Here is a 12,685-nt window from a genome sequence, read left to right on the forward strand (position 1 = left end):
TAAATACAGAGCGAGGTGAGGGGGCCCTATGTAAATACAGAGCGAGGTGAGGGGGCCCTATGTAAATACAGAGCAGGGTGAGGGGGCCCTATGTAAATACAGAGCAGGGTGAGGGGGCCCTATGTAAATACAGAGCGGGGTGAGGGGGCCCTATGTAAATACAGAGCAGGGTGAGGGGGCCCTATGTAAATACAGAGCAGGGTGAGGGGGCCCTATGTAAATACAGAGCAGGGTGAGGGGGCCCTATGTAAATACAGAGCAGGGTGAAGGGGCCCTATGTAAATACAGAGCGGGGTGAGGGGCCCTATGTAAATACAGAGCGAGGTGAGGGGCCCTATGTAAATACAGAGCGGGGTGAGGGGGCCCTATGTAAATACAGAGCAGGGTGAGGGGGCCCTATGTAAATACAGAGCGAGGTGAGGGGGCCCTATGTAAATACAGAGCGAGGTGAGGGGGCCCTATGTAAATACAGAGCAGGGTGAGGGGGCCCTATGTAAATACAGAGCAGGGTGAGGGGGCCCTATGTAAATACAGAGCGGGGTGAGGGGGCCCTATGTAAATACAGAGCAGGGTGAGGGGGCCCTATGTAAATACAGAGCAGGGTGAGGGGGCCCTATGTAAATACAGAGCAGGGTGAGGGGGCCCTATGTAAATACAGAGCAGGGTGAAGGGGCCCTATGTAAATACAGAGCAGGGTGAGGGGGCCCTATGTAAATACAGAGCGAGGTGAGGGGGCCCTATGTAAATACAGAGCGAGGTGAGGGGGCCCTATGTAAATACAGAGCAGGGTGAGGGGGCCCTATGTAAATACAGAGCAGGGTGAGGGGGCCCTATGTAAATACAGAGGGGGGTGAGGGGGCCCTATGTAAATACAGAGCGCGGTGAGGGGGCCCTATGTAAATACAGAGCGCGGTGAGGGGGCCCTATGTAAATACAGAGCGCGGTGAGACGGCGTTAGTCAGGGCCGGTGCAGTCCTATGTAAATGAAGCTTAATCCTTGTACAAAACTTCTGCAACTTTCTAATAGACATTGCGGGGAATTTATCTTTCATTCTATATCCGTTTTCTGATGTAGAAAAGTCGCAGATCCGGCAAATGATTCAATTTGCACAAAAAGTTTGACTTTTGAAACATTAAATCCGCTCACGGCAAACAGTGGGTGGGGCTTAGTGGAGGGGCGTGGCTTTCTGTGGCCCGACAAATTTACTATCATTTATGCCAGAAATTGACGTAAATTATAGTTCAAATCGACATGAACTCGTAGCGGGCGGAGACTTCACTTTCATGCGCACCGACGGCCTGAGATGCGCCCATAAGCACGTTCTCCTCCAGCGCTCTTTAGATTAGGACTGGTGTCTGACATGCCAGTTTTAATAAATTCCCTCTTTGTGTTTCAATTCCCCACCATTTGTAAAATCTGTGCTTGCTGTCAGTGATTCAGAATATTCTTGCTTACACCCAGAGGCTGAACACCCCTATAGACCTATTAAACCCTCAGTTGTAGGATGTGTTACAATTGTGTCCAGTCTAGACAATCCTTTGCAGCGAAACACATCAGTAGCACAAATCTCTGTTGTCCTGTTGGTTTGTTACAATGTGTCAGTGCAGGTAGAATGGATCGTTCTGTAGGATTGTCTAGACTGGATACATTGTTGCAGTCTCCGTGTATTCACTTATCAGTTCAGAATTAATAAGCGACTTTCCCCTAAATGAAAACATAATCCCCAGTATATAGGAAGTTTTCCCATCTGCCGATTCAGCAAGTTGTTAGTTCTTTCTGATTTTAGGAAAGCTGGGTGACACATTATGGCCGACTCCATGAATTACACATTTGTCTGTTTATTCAGCGTTGCATTCAGTTGAGGACTTGTCATTCAGGAGTCCGGAGAAGATGGGTGACTACCACTAGGGGCGCTGTAATGGAGATTGAATTGGTTGCCACTCAGCTTTTCCAGGATCAGATATCGCTTAGAAACAGCTGAATATAATTTTTACAGATGAGAACGACCCCAATGCTTATATTTACTAGGGAATTGCCGGATTTTAGGACGCCGTGCCCTCTAATAATGATGAGGAGCAGAGTCCAATGGCATTTTAGGAAGGTGGGGGAGGAGCTAAATGTAAGAAAATTAACCCCAATGTGACTGTTTTCTCCCAGCATCAGTACAAGTCAGATCTGACGTGGATGAAGGGAGTCGGATGGATGGCAGAGGGAAGCCTGAATGTGGAGCAAGCGAAGAAAGCTGGGGAGCTGGTCAGTGAGGTAAGTACTGAGGGCCCTCACCCAGCTTTCCTGGAAGCCTGAATGGCAAATCTTCTTAGCTGTTTAGTCCTACTTCTCCGCTCCCTTATCACGGCATACAGAGGCCGATTTGCCATTCAAGAGTTTGGGAAAGTTTGGTAAGAAGAAGCATTGTGGAAGCCTGGCCAGACTGGTTGTCACCCAGCTTTCCCAGAAACCGATAATAGAGGATAATGATAATATTTTCTAACCCTTTCCAGAAAAAGTATCGCCAGAAAGCAGACACTCTGAAGTTCACCAGCATTGCCGACAGCCCGCAGATCAAACATGCCAAGAAAAGCCAAGAGCTGCAGAGTGATGTGAGTGCAATGGAAACCGCAGAGATATAGGGTCTGTTCACACACAGTAGAAAAATACGTCTGAAACTATGGAGCTATTTTTCGCCTGAAAACAGCTCCTGATTTTCAGACGTTTTTACATGTTCTCGCGTTTTTCGCTGCATATTTTACGGATGTTATTGGAGCTGTTTTTCAATGAAGTCAATGAAAAACGGCTCCAAAAAAGTCCCAAGAAGTGACATGCACTTCTTTTTCGCGGGCGTCTTTTGACAGCGACGCGTAAAATTATACCTCGTGGGAACAGAACACCGTAATTCCCATTGCAAGTAATGGGCAGATGTTTGTAGGCGTAGTGGAGGCGTTTTTTTCAGGCGTAATTAGAGGCGTAAAACGCCCGAATTACGTCTGAAAACACTCCATGTGAACATACCCTAACAGTGGAAGTAATGTAATGTATGTACACAGTGACTCCACCAGCAGAATAGTGAGTGCAGCTCTGGAGTATAATATAGGATGTAACTCAGGATCAGTACAGGATAAGTAATGTAATGTATGTACACAGTGACTCCACCAGCAGAATAGTGAGTGCAGCTCTGGAGTATAATATAGGATGTAACTCCGGATCAGTACAGGATAAGTAATGTAATGTATGTACACAGTGACTCCACCAGCAGAATAGTGAGTGCAGCTCTGGAGTATAATACAGGATGTAACTCAGGATCAGTACAGGATAAGTAATGTAATGTACACAGTGACTCCACCAGCAGAATAGTGAGTGCAGCTCTGGAGTATAATACAGGGTGTAACTCAGGATCAGTACAGGATAAGTAATGTAATATATGTACACAGCAACTCCACCAGCAGAATAGTGAGTGCAGCTCTGGAGTATAATACAGGATGTAACTCAGGATCAGTACAGGATAAGTAATGTAATATATGTACACAGCAACTCCACCAGCAGAATAGTGAGTACAGCTCTGGAGTATAATACAGGATGTAACTCAGGATCAGTACAGGATAAGTAATGTAATATATGTACACAGCAACTCCACCAGCAGAATAGTGAGTGCAGCTCTGGAGTATAATACAGGATGTAACTCAGGATCAGTACAGGATAAGTAATGTAATGTATGTACACAGTGACTCCACCAGCAGAACAGTGAGTGCAGCTCTGGAGTATAATACAGGATGTAACTCAGGATCAGTACAGGATAAGTAATGTAATGTATATACACAGTGACCCCACCAGCAGAATAGTGAGTGCAGCTCTGGAGTATAATACAGGATATAACTCAGGATCAGTACAGGATTAGTAATGTAATGTCTGTACACAGTGACTCCACCAGCAGAATAGTGAGTGCAGCTCTGGGGTATAATACAGGATATAACTCAGGATCAGTACAGGATTAGTAATGTAATGTCTGTACACAGTGACTCCACCAGTAGAATAGTGAGTGCAGCTCTGGAGTATAATACAGGATGTAACCCAGGATCAGTACAGGATAAGTAATGTAATGTATGTACACAGTGACTCCACCAGCAGAATAGTGAGTGCAGCTCTGGAGTATAATACAGGATATAACTCAGGATCAGTACAGGATAAGTAATGTAATGTATGTACACAGTGACTCCACCGGCAGAATAGTGAGTGCAGCTCTGGAGTATAATACAGGATATAACTCAGGATCAGTGCAGGATAAGTAATGTAATGTATGTACACAGTGACTCCACCAGCAGAATAGTGAGTGCAGCTCTGGAGCATAATACAGGATATAACTCAGGATCAGTACAGGATAAGTAATGTAATGTATGTACACAGTGACTCCACCAGCAGAATAGTGAGTGCAGCTCTGGAGTATAATATAGGATGTAACTCAGGATCAGTACAGGATAAGTAATGTAATGTATGTGCACAGTGACTCCACCAGCAGAATAGTGAGTGCAGCTCTGGAGTATAATACAGTATGTAACTCAGGATCAGTACAGGATAAGTAATGTAATGTATGTACACAGTGACTCCACCAGCAGAATAGTGAGTGCAGCTCCGGAGTATAATACAGGATATAACTCAGGATCAGTACAGGATAAGTAATGTCATGTATGTACACAGTGACTCCACCAGCAGAATAGTGAGTGCAGCTCTGGAGTATAATACAGGATGTAACTCAGGATCAGTACAGGATAAGTAATGTAATGTATGTACACAGTGACTCCACCAGCAGAATAGTGAGTGCAGCTCTGGAGTATAATACAGGATGTAACTCAGGATCAGTACAGGATAAGTAATGTAATGTATGTACACAGTGACTCCACCAGCAGAATAGTGAGTGCAGCTCTGGAGTATAATACAGGATGTAACTCAGGATCAGTACATGATAAGTAATGTATGTACACAGTGACTCCACCAGCAGAATAGTGAGTGCAGCTCTGGAGTATAATACAGGATGTAACTCAGGATCAGTACAGGATAAGTAATGTAATGTATGTACACAGTGACTCCACCAGCAGAATAGTGAGTGCAGCTCTGGAGTATAATACAGGATATAACTCAGGATCAGTACAGGATAAGTAATGTATGTACACAGTGACTGCACCAGCAGAATAGTGAGTGCAGCTCTGGAGTATAATACAGGATGTAACTCAGGATCAGTACAGGATAAGTAATGTAATTTTTGTGTAGTTTATATCAATGTATCTGTAAAATAGATGTAATGAGTTGGGATCCTAATGATTTCCAGAACAAATAGACTGCTTGCTTGTAAAAGTTCTCACACCCCTGGTGCTGGTCGTGGTAATTTGTTTGAGATGTCAGTGATTACTGTGTTTCTTTTTCTCAGTCCTAAGTGCTGATCTATATACACACTATATATACTTTGCGCATTGAAGGGGTTTGGATGATTTACGAGCTCCGCGGCCCTTTTGTTCTGGGTGTTCGTGGGGTCCATTGGCTGAGACCCCTGTTAATCTTATCTTGGGAGAAGTGAATAGGAAATGTTATTAATGAGGGAATCCCCACCTCAGCCATCTTCTTACTACACCGGCTTCATATAATACAGAGGTTGGGGGGTTCTGGGGGTGTCCGTTCTATTTACTAAGATTTTCTGATTCTGTCCACAGATTGTGTATAAGTCCGGCACAGAGGATCTGCTCCACCACTACACCATTCACAATGACAATCCCGTCTTCCTACAAGCCAGAATCAACGCTGCCAACCTTAGCGAGGTGAGATGGTTCCTCCGCACCACAGTCATTATGGGGGTCTCGGGTCCTAGGAGATGATGTAGAGATGAGGTGGGGGCTGCATTTCCACTGCACTGCCCTGCAAAATGCCAAGCCGAGATCCCCTGTACATGAGGTGGGGCAGCGCCAACATCTGAGCCGTCATACTGCTGCCTGACAGGCGGCACGGGATTTCAGCCACATGATTGTAACCTCCAGGGCCACATAGTGGGGGCTAATGCTTCAACTATCTCCCCCCTGTTAGTGCTTCATGTGGGTTTTTTTTTCTGTTTTTGTTTTTTTTAAAAACATTGGGGGAGATTTATTATTATTATTGTTATAAAGTTAGAATAAAACTAGACCGGAAAGTGCGCCAAATTCATCACTGGCGCCCGCTGTATGACAAAATATGGCGCATCTTACTAGATCTTTTAGACACATTTCTCTTCCTTACGCCATCTCATGGCTGGAGAGATATTTTGTGGCAAAAGAATAATCACACCATTAATAAATCAACCATTTTATGACTCTTCTCAGCCACCACCCTTCTTCTGGACACTTTCCAAATCTGTTCGGTAAGGTGTAAAATGTTTCTAAAACACATAATAAGTTGGCGAAAGGCATTTATTCTGATTCAGAGCTCCAAATCCCCGGCATAGAATCTTATATGATAAAATCATTCCGCCTGCAGCCACCACTAGAAGTATCTCCTGGTATACAGATATATACAGCTCCCATAAAGTTACATGATAACATTCTGCTACCTGCAGCCACCACTAGGGGGAGCTCACTACATACAGATATACACAGCTCCCATAGAGTTACATGATATCATTCTGCTGCATGCAGTCACCACTAGGGGGAGCTCACTACATACAGATATACACAGCTCCCATAGAGTTACATGATATCATTCTGCTGCATGCAGTCACCACTAGGGGGAGCTCACTACATACAGATATATACAGCTCCTATAGAGTTACATGATAACATTCTGCTGCCTGCAGCCACCACTAGGGGGAGCTCACTACATACAGATATATACAGCTCCCATAGAGTTACATGATAACATACTGCTACCTGCAGCCACCACTAGAAGTATCTCCTGGTATACAGCTATATACAGCTCCTATAGAGTTACATGATAACATTCTGCTGCCTGCAGCCACCACTAGAGGGAGCTCACTACATACAGATATATACAGCTCCCATAGAGTTACATGATAACATTCTGCTGCCTGCAGCCACCACTAGGGGGAGCTCACTACATACAGATATATACAGCTCCTATAGAGTTACATGATAACATTCTGCTGCCTGCAGCCACCACTAGGGGGAACTCACTACATACAGATATATACAGCTCCCATAGAGTTACATGATAACATTCTGCTGCCTGCAGCCACCACTAGGGGGAGCTCACTACATACAGATATATACAGCTCCCATAGAGTTACATGATAACATTCTGCTGCCTGCAGCCACCACTAGGGGGAGCTCACTACATACAGATATATACAGCTCCCATTGAATGCAATAGTAAATCAGTATTCATGGCATATCCTTGTGCCGTTTCTTCATAAAGCTGATGAAAATGTGTACATTTTAAATGTAAATCTTATTTTTTCTTTGTTCACTCTCCGGTCCAGAAATTATATAAGAGCAGCTGGGAAAAGCAGAAGGAGAAGGGATTTGAGCTGAGTTTGGATTCGTTGTCCATCCTGACCGCGAAAGCCAAGCGTGATCTCGCCAGTGATGTGAGTACCCAGCTCGTCTTCCCCAGAGACAGGACACTGATCAGCATCATCTGAGCCTCGGGGGTTATCTATTAATCCGACCCAATACGTTCACCCAAATATGAACATTTATAGAGCAGTTCCCCTGTAAATAAAATAAATTCCCCGTAAATTTCCTCAAATCGTCCAGAAGTTTATACAAATTCTATTCCCCTGTATCTGGGAAAGCTGTGTGACAATAGGACTTTTTCAAGGGCGGTCATCCAGCTTTCCCAGTGTCCTGAATGAGAAGCCTGCCGTAACACATCCCTCACTCTTGTATTTCATCACTTATATGGAGCTTGGATTTAACCAGCGTCTCGATACAATGTGACGTCCCCGGTGCGCACGGTCGCTGGCACTTTGTACATAAGGTTATCAAGATATCATTACATTACAGCTGCCGCTTATCATCCAGCTTTCCCAGATTCCTGAGCAGCAAACCTTCCCTAATTATGGTAGAGGGGGATGAGTCACTGCATATCTCTGTCTCTTATTTCTTATCATTAATATGGCGCTTAGATTATATATATATGATGGCACCCCTGACGGACATTGCCGATGGCACCAAGTTCCATTGGCAAGGGTGTCATTAGCTCCAGCTTTGCCATAGACCCAGGATGAGACCCATATGACAGGACGGTGGTGCTGCGGTCTGCACAATCATTGACTATGGCGTCCCCTGTAATATGTGCAGCTGATATATGGGGGGGGCACCACTATTAGATAATGGGGAGGATGGACCTCAGTGGTCGCCCATTGATTGCAGTGACACCCCTGTATCGCTTTCCATCACATAGAGGCTCTCCTGCAGATGACGAGGACCCCGAGAATGAGCCGTGATCAGGGGGACACACAATCTGTAATGGGGGTCTAAGCTGGAGAATATCTGGGGGACCTCTGACTTGGAGCCTTGTCTGTAACGTCCTGTCCTCTGATGTCTTCTCGTGACCCTCCTGATCCGGGGACCTCACAATCCTCCCACTTTATAACCATCACCTCACGCGTTCCCCGCAGGTCAAGTATAAGGAAGGATACGAGAAGACGAAGGGTCAGATGATCGGGGTCCAACGTGCAGCAGAAGACTCCAAGATGTCCCACTCGCTCCAGATGACCAAAATGCAGAGTGACCTCGAGTACAAGAAAGATTTCGTAGAAATGAAATGGCGCTATCACGTGTCCATGGACATGTTAGACATGGCGCACGCCACCATGGCCCAAGCCTTGGCCACCGACCGTGGTTACAGGACGGTCCTCCACCGATACAGCGCCCTGCCAACAGACATGAAGGTGCAATGGGCGAAGCAAGCCTACGACCTACAGAGCGATGTAAGTACAAGCGGTAAGAGGGGAAATCTCGGGGTAATTAGGGGGCTGGCTTTAAAGGGGTACCCCACCCAATACGTACAGCTTTGGGGGTTCACCTCCCGGGCCGCCCTTCAGTCTCATCGGTAAAAGGATCTTCTCAGCTAGAAATCCACTGGACTCTCAAGAATCTTCTGCTCTGCAAAATAATCTGTTCATTTATATATGAAGAAACTTCAAATACAAATAACCGTGACACGGACCCAGCAGAACGTAGACAAAGCCGAAGTGAGTGCGTGACCTACGCCATGGACGCAGCGATCAACGGAAATCTCCAAACCCCCCACATAGACATGTAGTTACAGGATAAAATTCTGTCTTCCTGCAGCCACCACTAGGGGGAGCTCCCTGCACACGGTTATACATTAAACTCAATAATTACTTGGTATACAGTGAGCTCCCCCTAGTGGTGGATGCAGGTAGACAGAATTGTATCATGTAACTATGTCTAAGCAGGGGATTTGGAGCTCTGTGTTAGAAAAACTGGTATAACTAGAATATGCAATTTTTTACTGATCGGTGGGAGTTCAACTGCCAGGACCCCACAGATTCTTACAATGGAGGAGCCGCAGCAGTGATTGAGAGCAGCTACTCCTCCATATATGTTATGAGAAGGTGTGCGGGAGCGCCGCTGTGCAGATAATTAGCCTCATTCTCGTGACCCGCGGGGATCACAGAGGTCGGACCCCCTCCGGTTATAATATTTTGGTATATCCTTGTGATATGTCATGACATAAAAAAAATGGGAATACCTCTTTAAAGTAAAAGTCCCCTCTTGAACACAGTTTTGTGGAATCTGGTAAAATAAAAGTTTCCCATACTGTGGTGCCTATAGAAAGTATTCACGCCCCACCTCATGGTGTAAAAACATTAGATTCCAATGGACATCATTTGGGTTTAAGGAAAACTATTACTCATTCTACATTTATTACAGTTATTCGCCACGAGATAACTGAATGCGTAAGTATTCACCCCCCCCCCCCGGTCACTATGATTCTCCTATATCAGCCCGCTGGTTTTATGGTCCACTGATTTAGTCACATTCAGGCAAGAAATGGTTAATCTTTATCTTTTCTTCCAGAACCGGTATAAATCGGACCTGAAGTGGATGCGGGGGGTGGGCTGGATCACTGCGGGATCACTGGACGTGCTGCAGGCGAAGAAAGCCGCCGCGCTGATAAGTGAGGTCAGTCCCGGGATCCTGCACCTTTAATAACACATGATACGTTGTAGACGTTTATGAAGTGTTGCAGGAAATGGCGCAAATTGTTTTAAAATGTTTGTCGCATCTCGTTAGGCGTGCCAGACGCTCTTCTCTCTGTCGCCTCATAGCCGCCGTGCATTTACACCAATATCATGTGCGGAAAAATGGCGCTTGCTACATTATTACGTGACGGACGGGCGCACGGCTCACATGGCGATCATACGATGGGAGTTATAACTGTAGTGATCGGAGATACGCCACGCTTCAGCTGCGGAGATTTGGAGTTACAATGTGCGGTTTTCTCCTTTTCTCGCACGGTATACAGAAATCATACCGGCAGCTGCCGTCAGCGCTCCGATTCACCAGCGTCCAGGATTCACCGGAGATGATTCAGGCAAAGATCAGCTACAACCAGGCCGTGGATGTAAGTGGGGAATTCTATTAATAACCATCCTTATACCATGCCATGTGCCTCTAAGTGTCATATACTCCAGTCACATCCAGAGCTGCATTTAGAAATTTGCTTGTTACCTATTCGCTTACTGGCTGCATTACTTTGTCTCCTCCTGCTAGTTCAGTCTCTGTGCGGGGCATGCTCTGCTGTACTGCATTATGGTAGATGTAGTGTGGAGGCCAGGCTTGTTTACCATAGTGCATTGGATACCCTCTAACCATCTGTCCCGTGGAAAATACATTAAAAGGGTGTGGTTTATGCAAATAGGACCAGAGTGGGTGTTTCTGGGAGGTTTTGCGGGCGTTATAGGGCAGTAGGGCTTAAAATGTCCCGTTAATGGGGATTGAAATGTTGGTAGGCATGTGTTGTGGAATGTCAGTTAAAGTATCAGGCATATTCCAAGTGGCAGGCAGCAGAATTTTAAATGCAGCTCTGGCTGTGACAGGAGTATAAGACATGCAGTATGTCTACAGCCCGACTGTGTGACTGTCACCTGAGCTCCTACGATAATGCACTGCTTTATGTTAACAAGAAAGTAGCATATTTGTAAATGCAGCTTTGGCTGTGACTGGAGTATAGGACGTGCAGTAAGTGTACCATCTGACTGTGTGACTGTCACCTGAGCTCCTACGATAATGCACGGCTTTATGTTAACAAGAAAGTAGCATATTTGTAAATGCAGCTCAGGCTGTGACTGGAGGAAAAGGCAAAAAGTATCAACAAAGGTAAAATAAAAGTAATTCTTTGTTTAATAATGTAAAAAAGAAACTATAATACGGTGAATCTTCATCTCTCTCCACAGAGTAAATATAAAGAGCAGGGGGAGAATATAAAGCACCGATATACAGCCACCGCCGAGCTGCCCGAACTGCTCCAAGCCAAACTCAATGCCCTCAACATCAGTGAGGTGGGTACATACGTACATGGGCACAATACACAGGGATATAGGCACTGAGAGAGTGGGGGGGGGGGGGGACCAGAAACAAGTCTGTGCAGCCCGGAGAGGAGTCCACTGTACAGCAGAGAGAACTTCCGGTGACCACTTCTGCATGTCACGAGATCGTGGTCACACAGGCAGGCAGGTCTGCAGTTGCTAGGCAACATGAAGTCACAATCCACGCAAAATACACTAAGAGGGAATTGCAAGAAAACAACGAATCCTCTGCATCAGGTTTTGGGCAGATTTGCCGTTCAGCATTCTAGTAAAGCTGGGTGACTACCACTGAGGGACTTGTACTGGTGGCCATATTGGTTGTCCGCTCCAACCATGAACTGGACACCATTGCAGCAGCCACGGGACTTGTTATCCAGCTTTCCCAGAATCCTGAATAACAAATAGATTTGTAGCGTTATTAGAGTAAAGGATAAATCAGGACTCTAGGAAGGATGGATAAAGTGGGACTCCCCAGATCCTGAGAATGAAGGGGCTCTGTGCTGGTTTAGAGATGCAGCTCCTTCTTTAAATGACAGCAAGCAGAGATCTTTTCATTATACAAAGAATGCTGAAATCATAATCCCCCTTCAATCTCGCTGTCCCTGTGAAGTGTTCCACATTGTACATTTAGACCGCGATGTATAAACGTATTTGTTTCCCTTCCCGCAGACGCGTTACAAGGAATCCTGGAGGCGACTGCGCGACGGCGGATACAAGCTGAAACTGGACGCCATCTTATTCCAGGCTGCAAAGTCGTCCGGGGACGTGATCAGCGATGTTAGTGATTGGTGCTTTGTTCAGGTTCCTCGTCTGTGTAATCTGTCAGGACATCGGCGCAGCGTCTCACACTCAGGTCTTGTTCACACGGAGCAGATTTGTTGCAGAAAATTTCCGCATAAACTAGCAGACAATCCGCTTCGGGAAATCGGCGCCATGTCATGTGTTTTTTACTGCAGATTTTGCAGCGTTTTATTCATGGGCGGTTGATGGTGACGTCTCCTCTGAAAACCGCAGGAAATCCGTCCACTTGACAAGCTGCGGAACTAGAATGACGCACCGCGGGTGAATTTCTGGACTGAAGTTTTCCGCAGCGGGGGAACGATATTTGATCAATTGCACCCACTTTGCTGCTACTTTATCCCTCTTCGTATTTT

At 45.7% G+C, this 12,685-nt stretch overlaps 1 protein-coding gene across 1 annotated transcript in view; it reads left to right on the forward strand.

The window, feature by feature from the left end:
* The window catches only part of NRAP (nebulin related anchoring protein), a 140,346-nt gene that overhangs the window by 74,261 nt on the left and 53,400 nt on the right, over positions 1 to 12,685 (forward strand). The window contains exons 18-26 of the mRNA XM_075842687.1: positions 2,159 to 2,263; positions 2,503 to 2,601; positions 5,698 to 5,802; positions 7,449 to 7,556; positions 8,592 to 8,903; positions 10,021 to 10,125; positions 10,469 to 10,567; positions 11,400 to 11,504; positions 12,201 to 12,308. Of these exons, the coding sequence (XP_075698802.1) occupies positions 2,159 to 2,263; positions 2,503 to 2,601; positions 5,698 to 5,802; positions 7,449 to 7,556; positions 8,592 to 8,903; positions 10,021 to 10,125; positions 10,469 to 10,567; positions 11,400 to 11,504; positions 12,201 to 12,308 (1,146 nt within the window). The remainder of the gene's footprint in view (positions 1 to 2,158; positions 2,264 to 2,502; positions 2,602 to 5,697; positions 5,803 to 7,448; positions 7,557 to 8,591; positions 8,904 to 10,020; positions 10,126 to 10,468; positions 10,568 to 11,399; positions 11,505 to 12,200; positions 12,309 to 12,685) is intronic.

Source organism: Rhinoderma darwinii, chromosome 11, assembly GCF_050947455.1.
Source record: "Rhinoderma darwinii isolate aRhiDar2 chromosome 11, aRhiDar2.hap1, whole genome shotgun sequence".
Classification (NCBI taxonomy): Eukaryota; Metazoa; Chordata; class Amphibia; order Anura; family Rhinodermatidae; genus Rhinoderma; species Rhinoderma darwinii.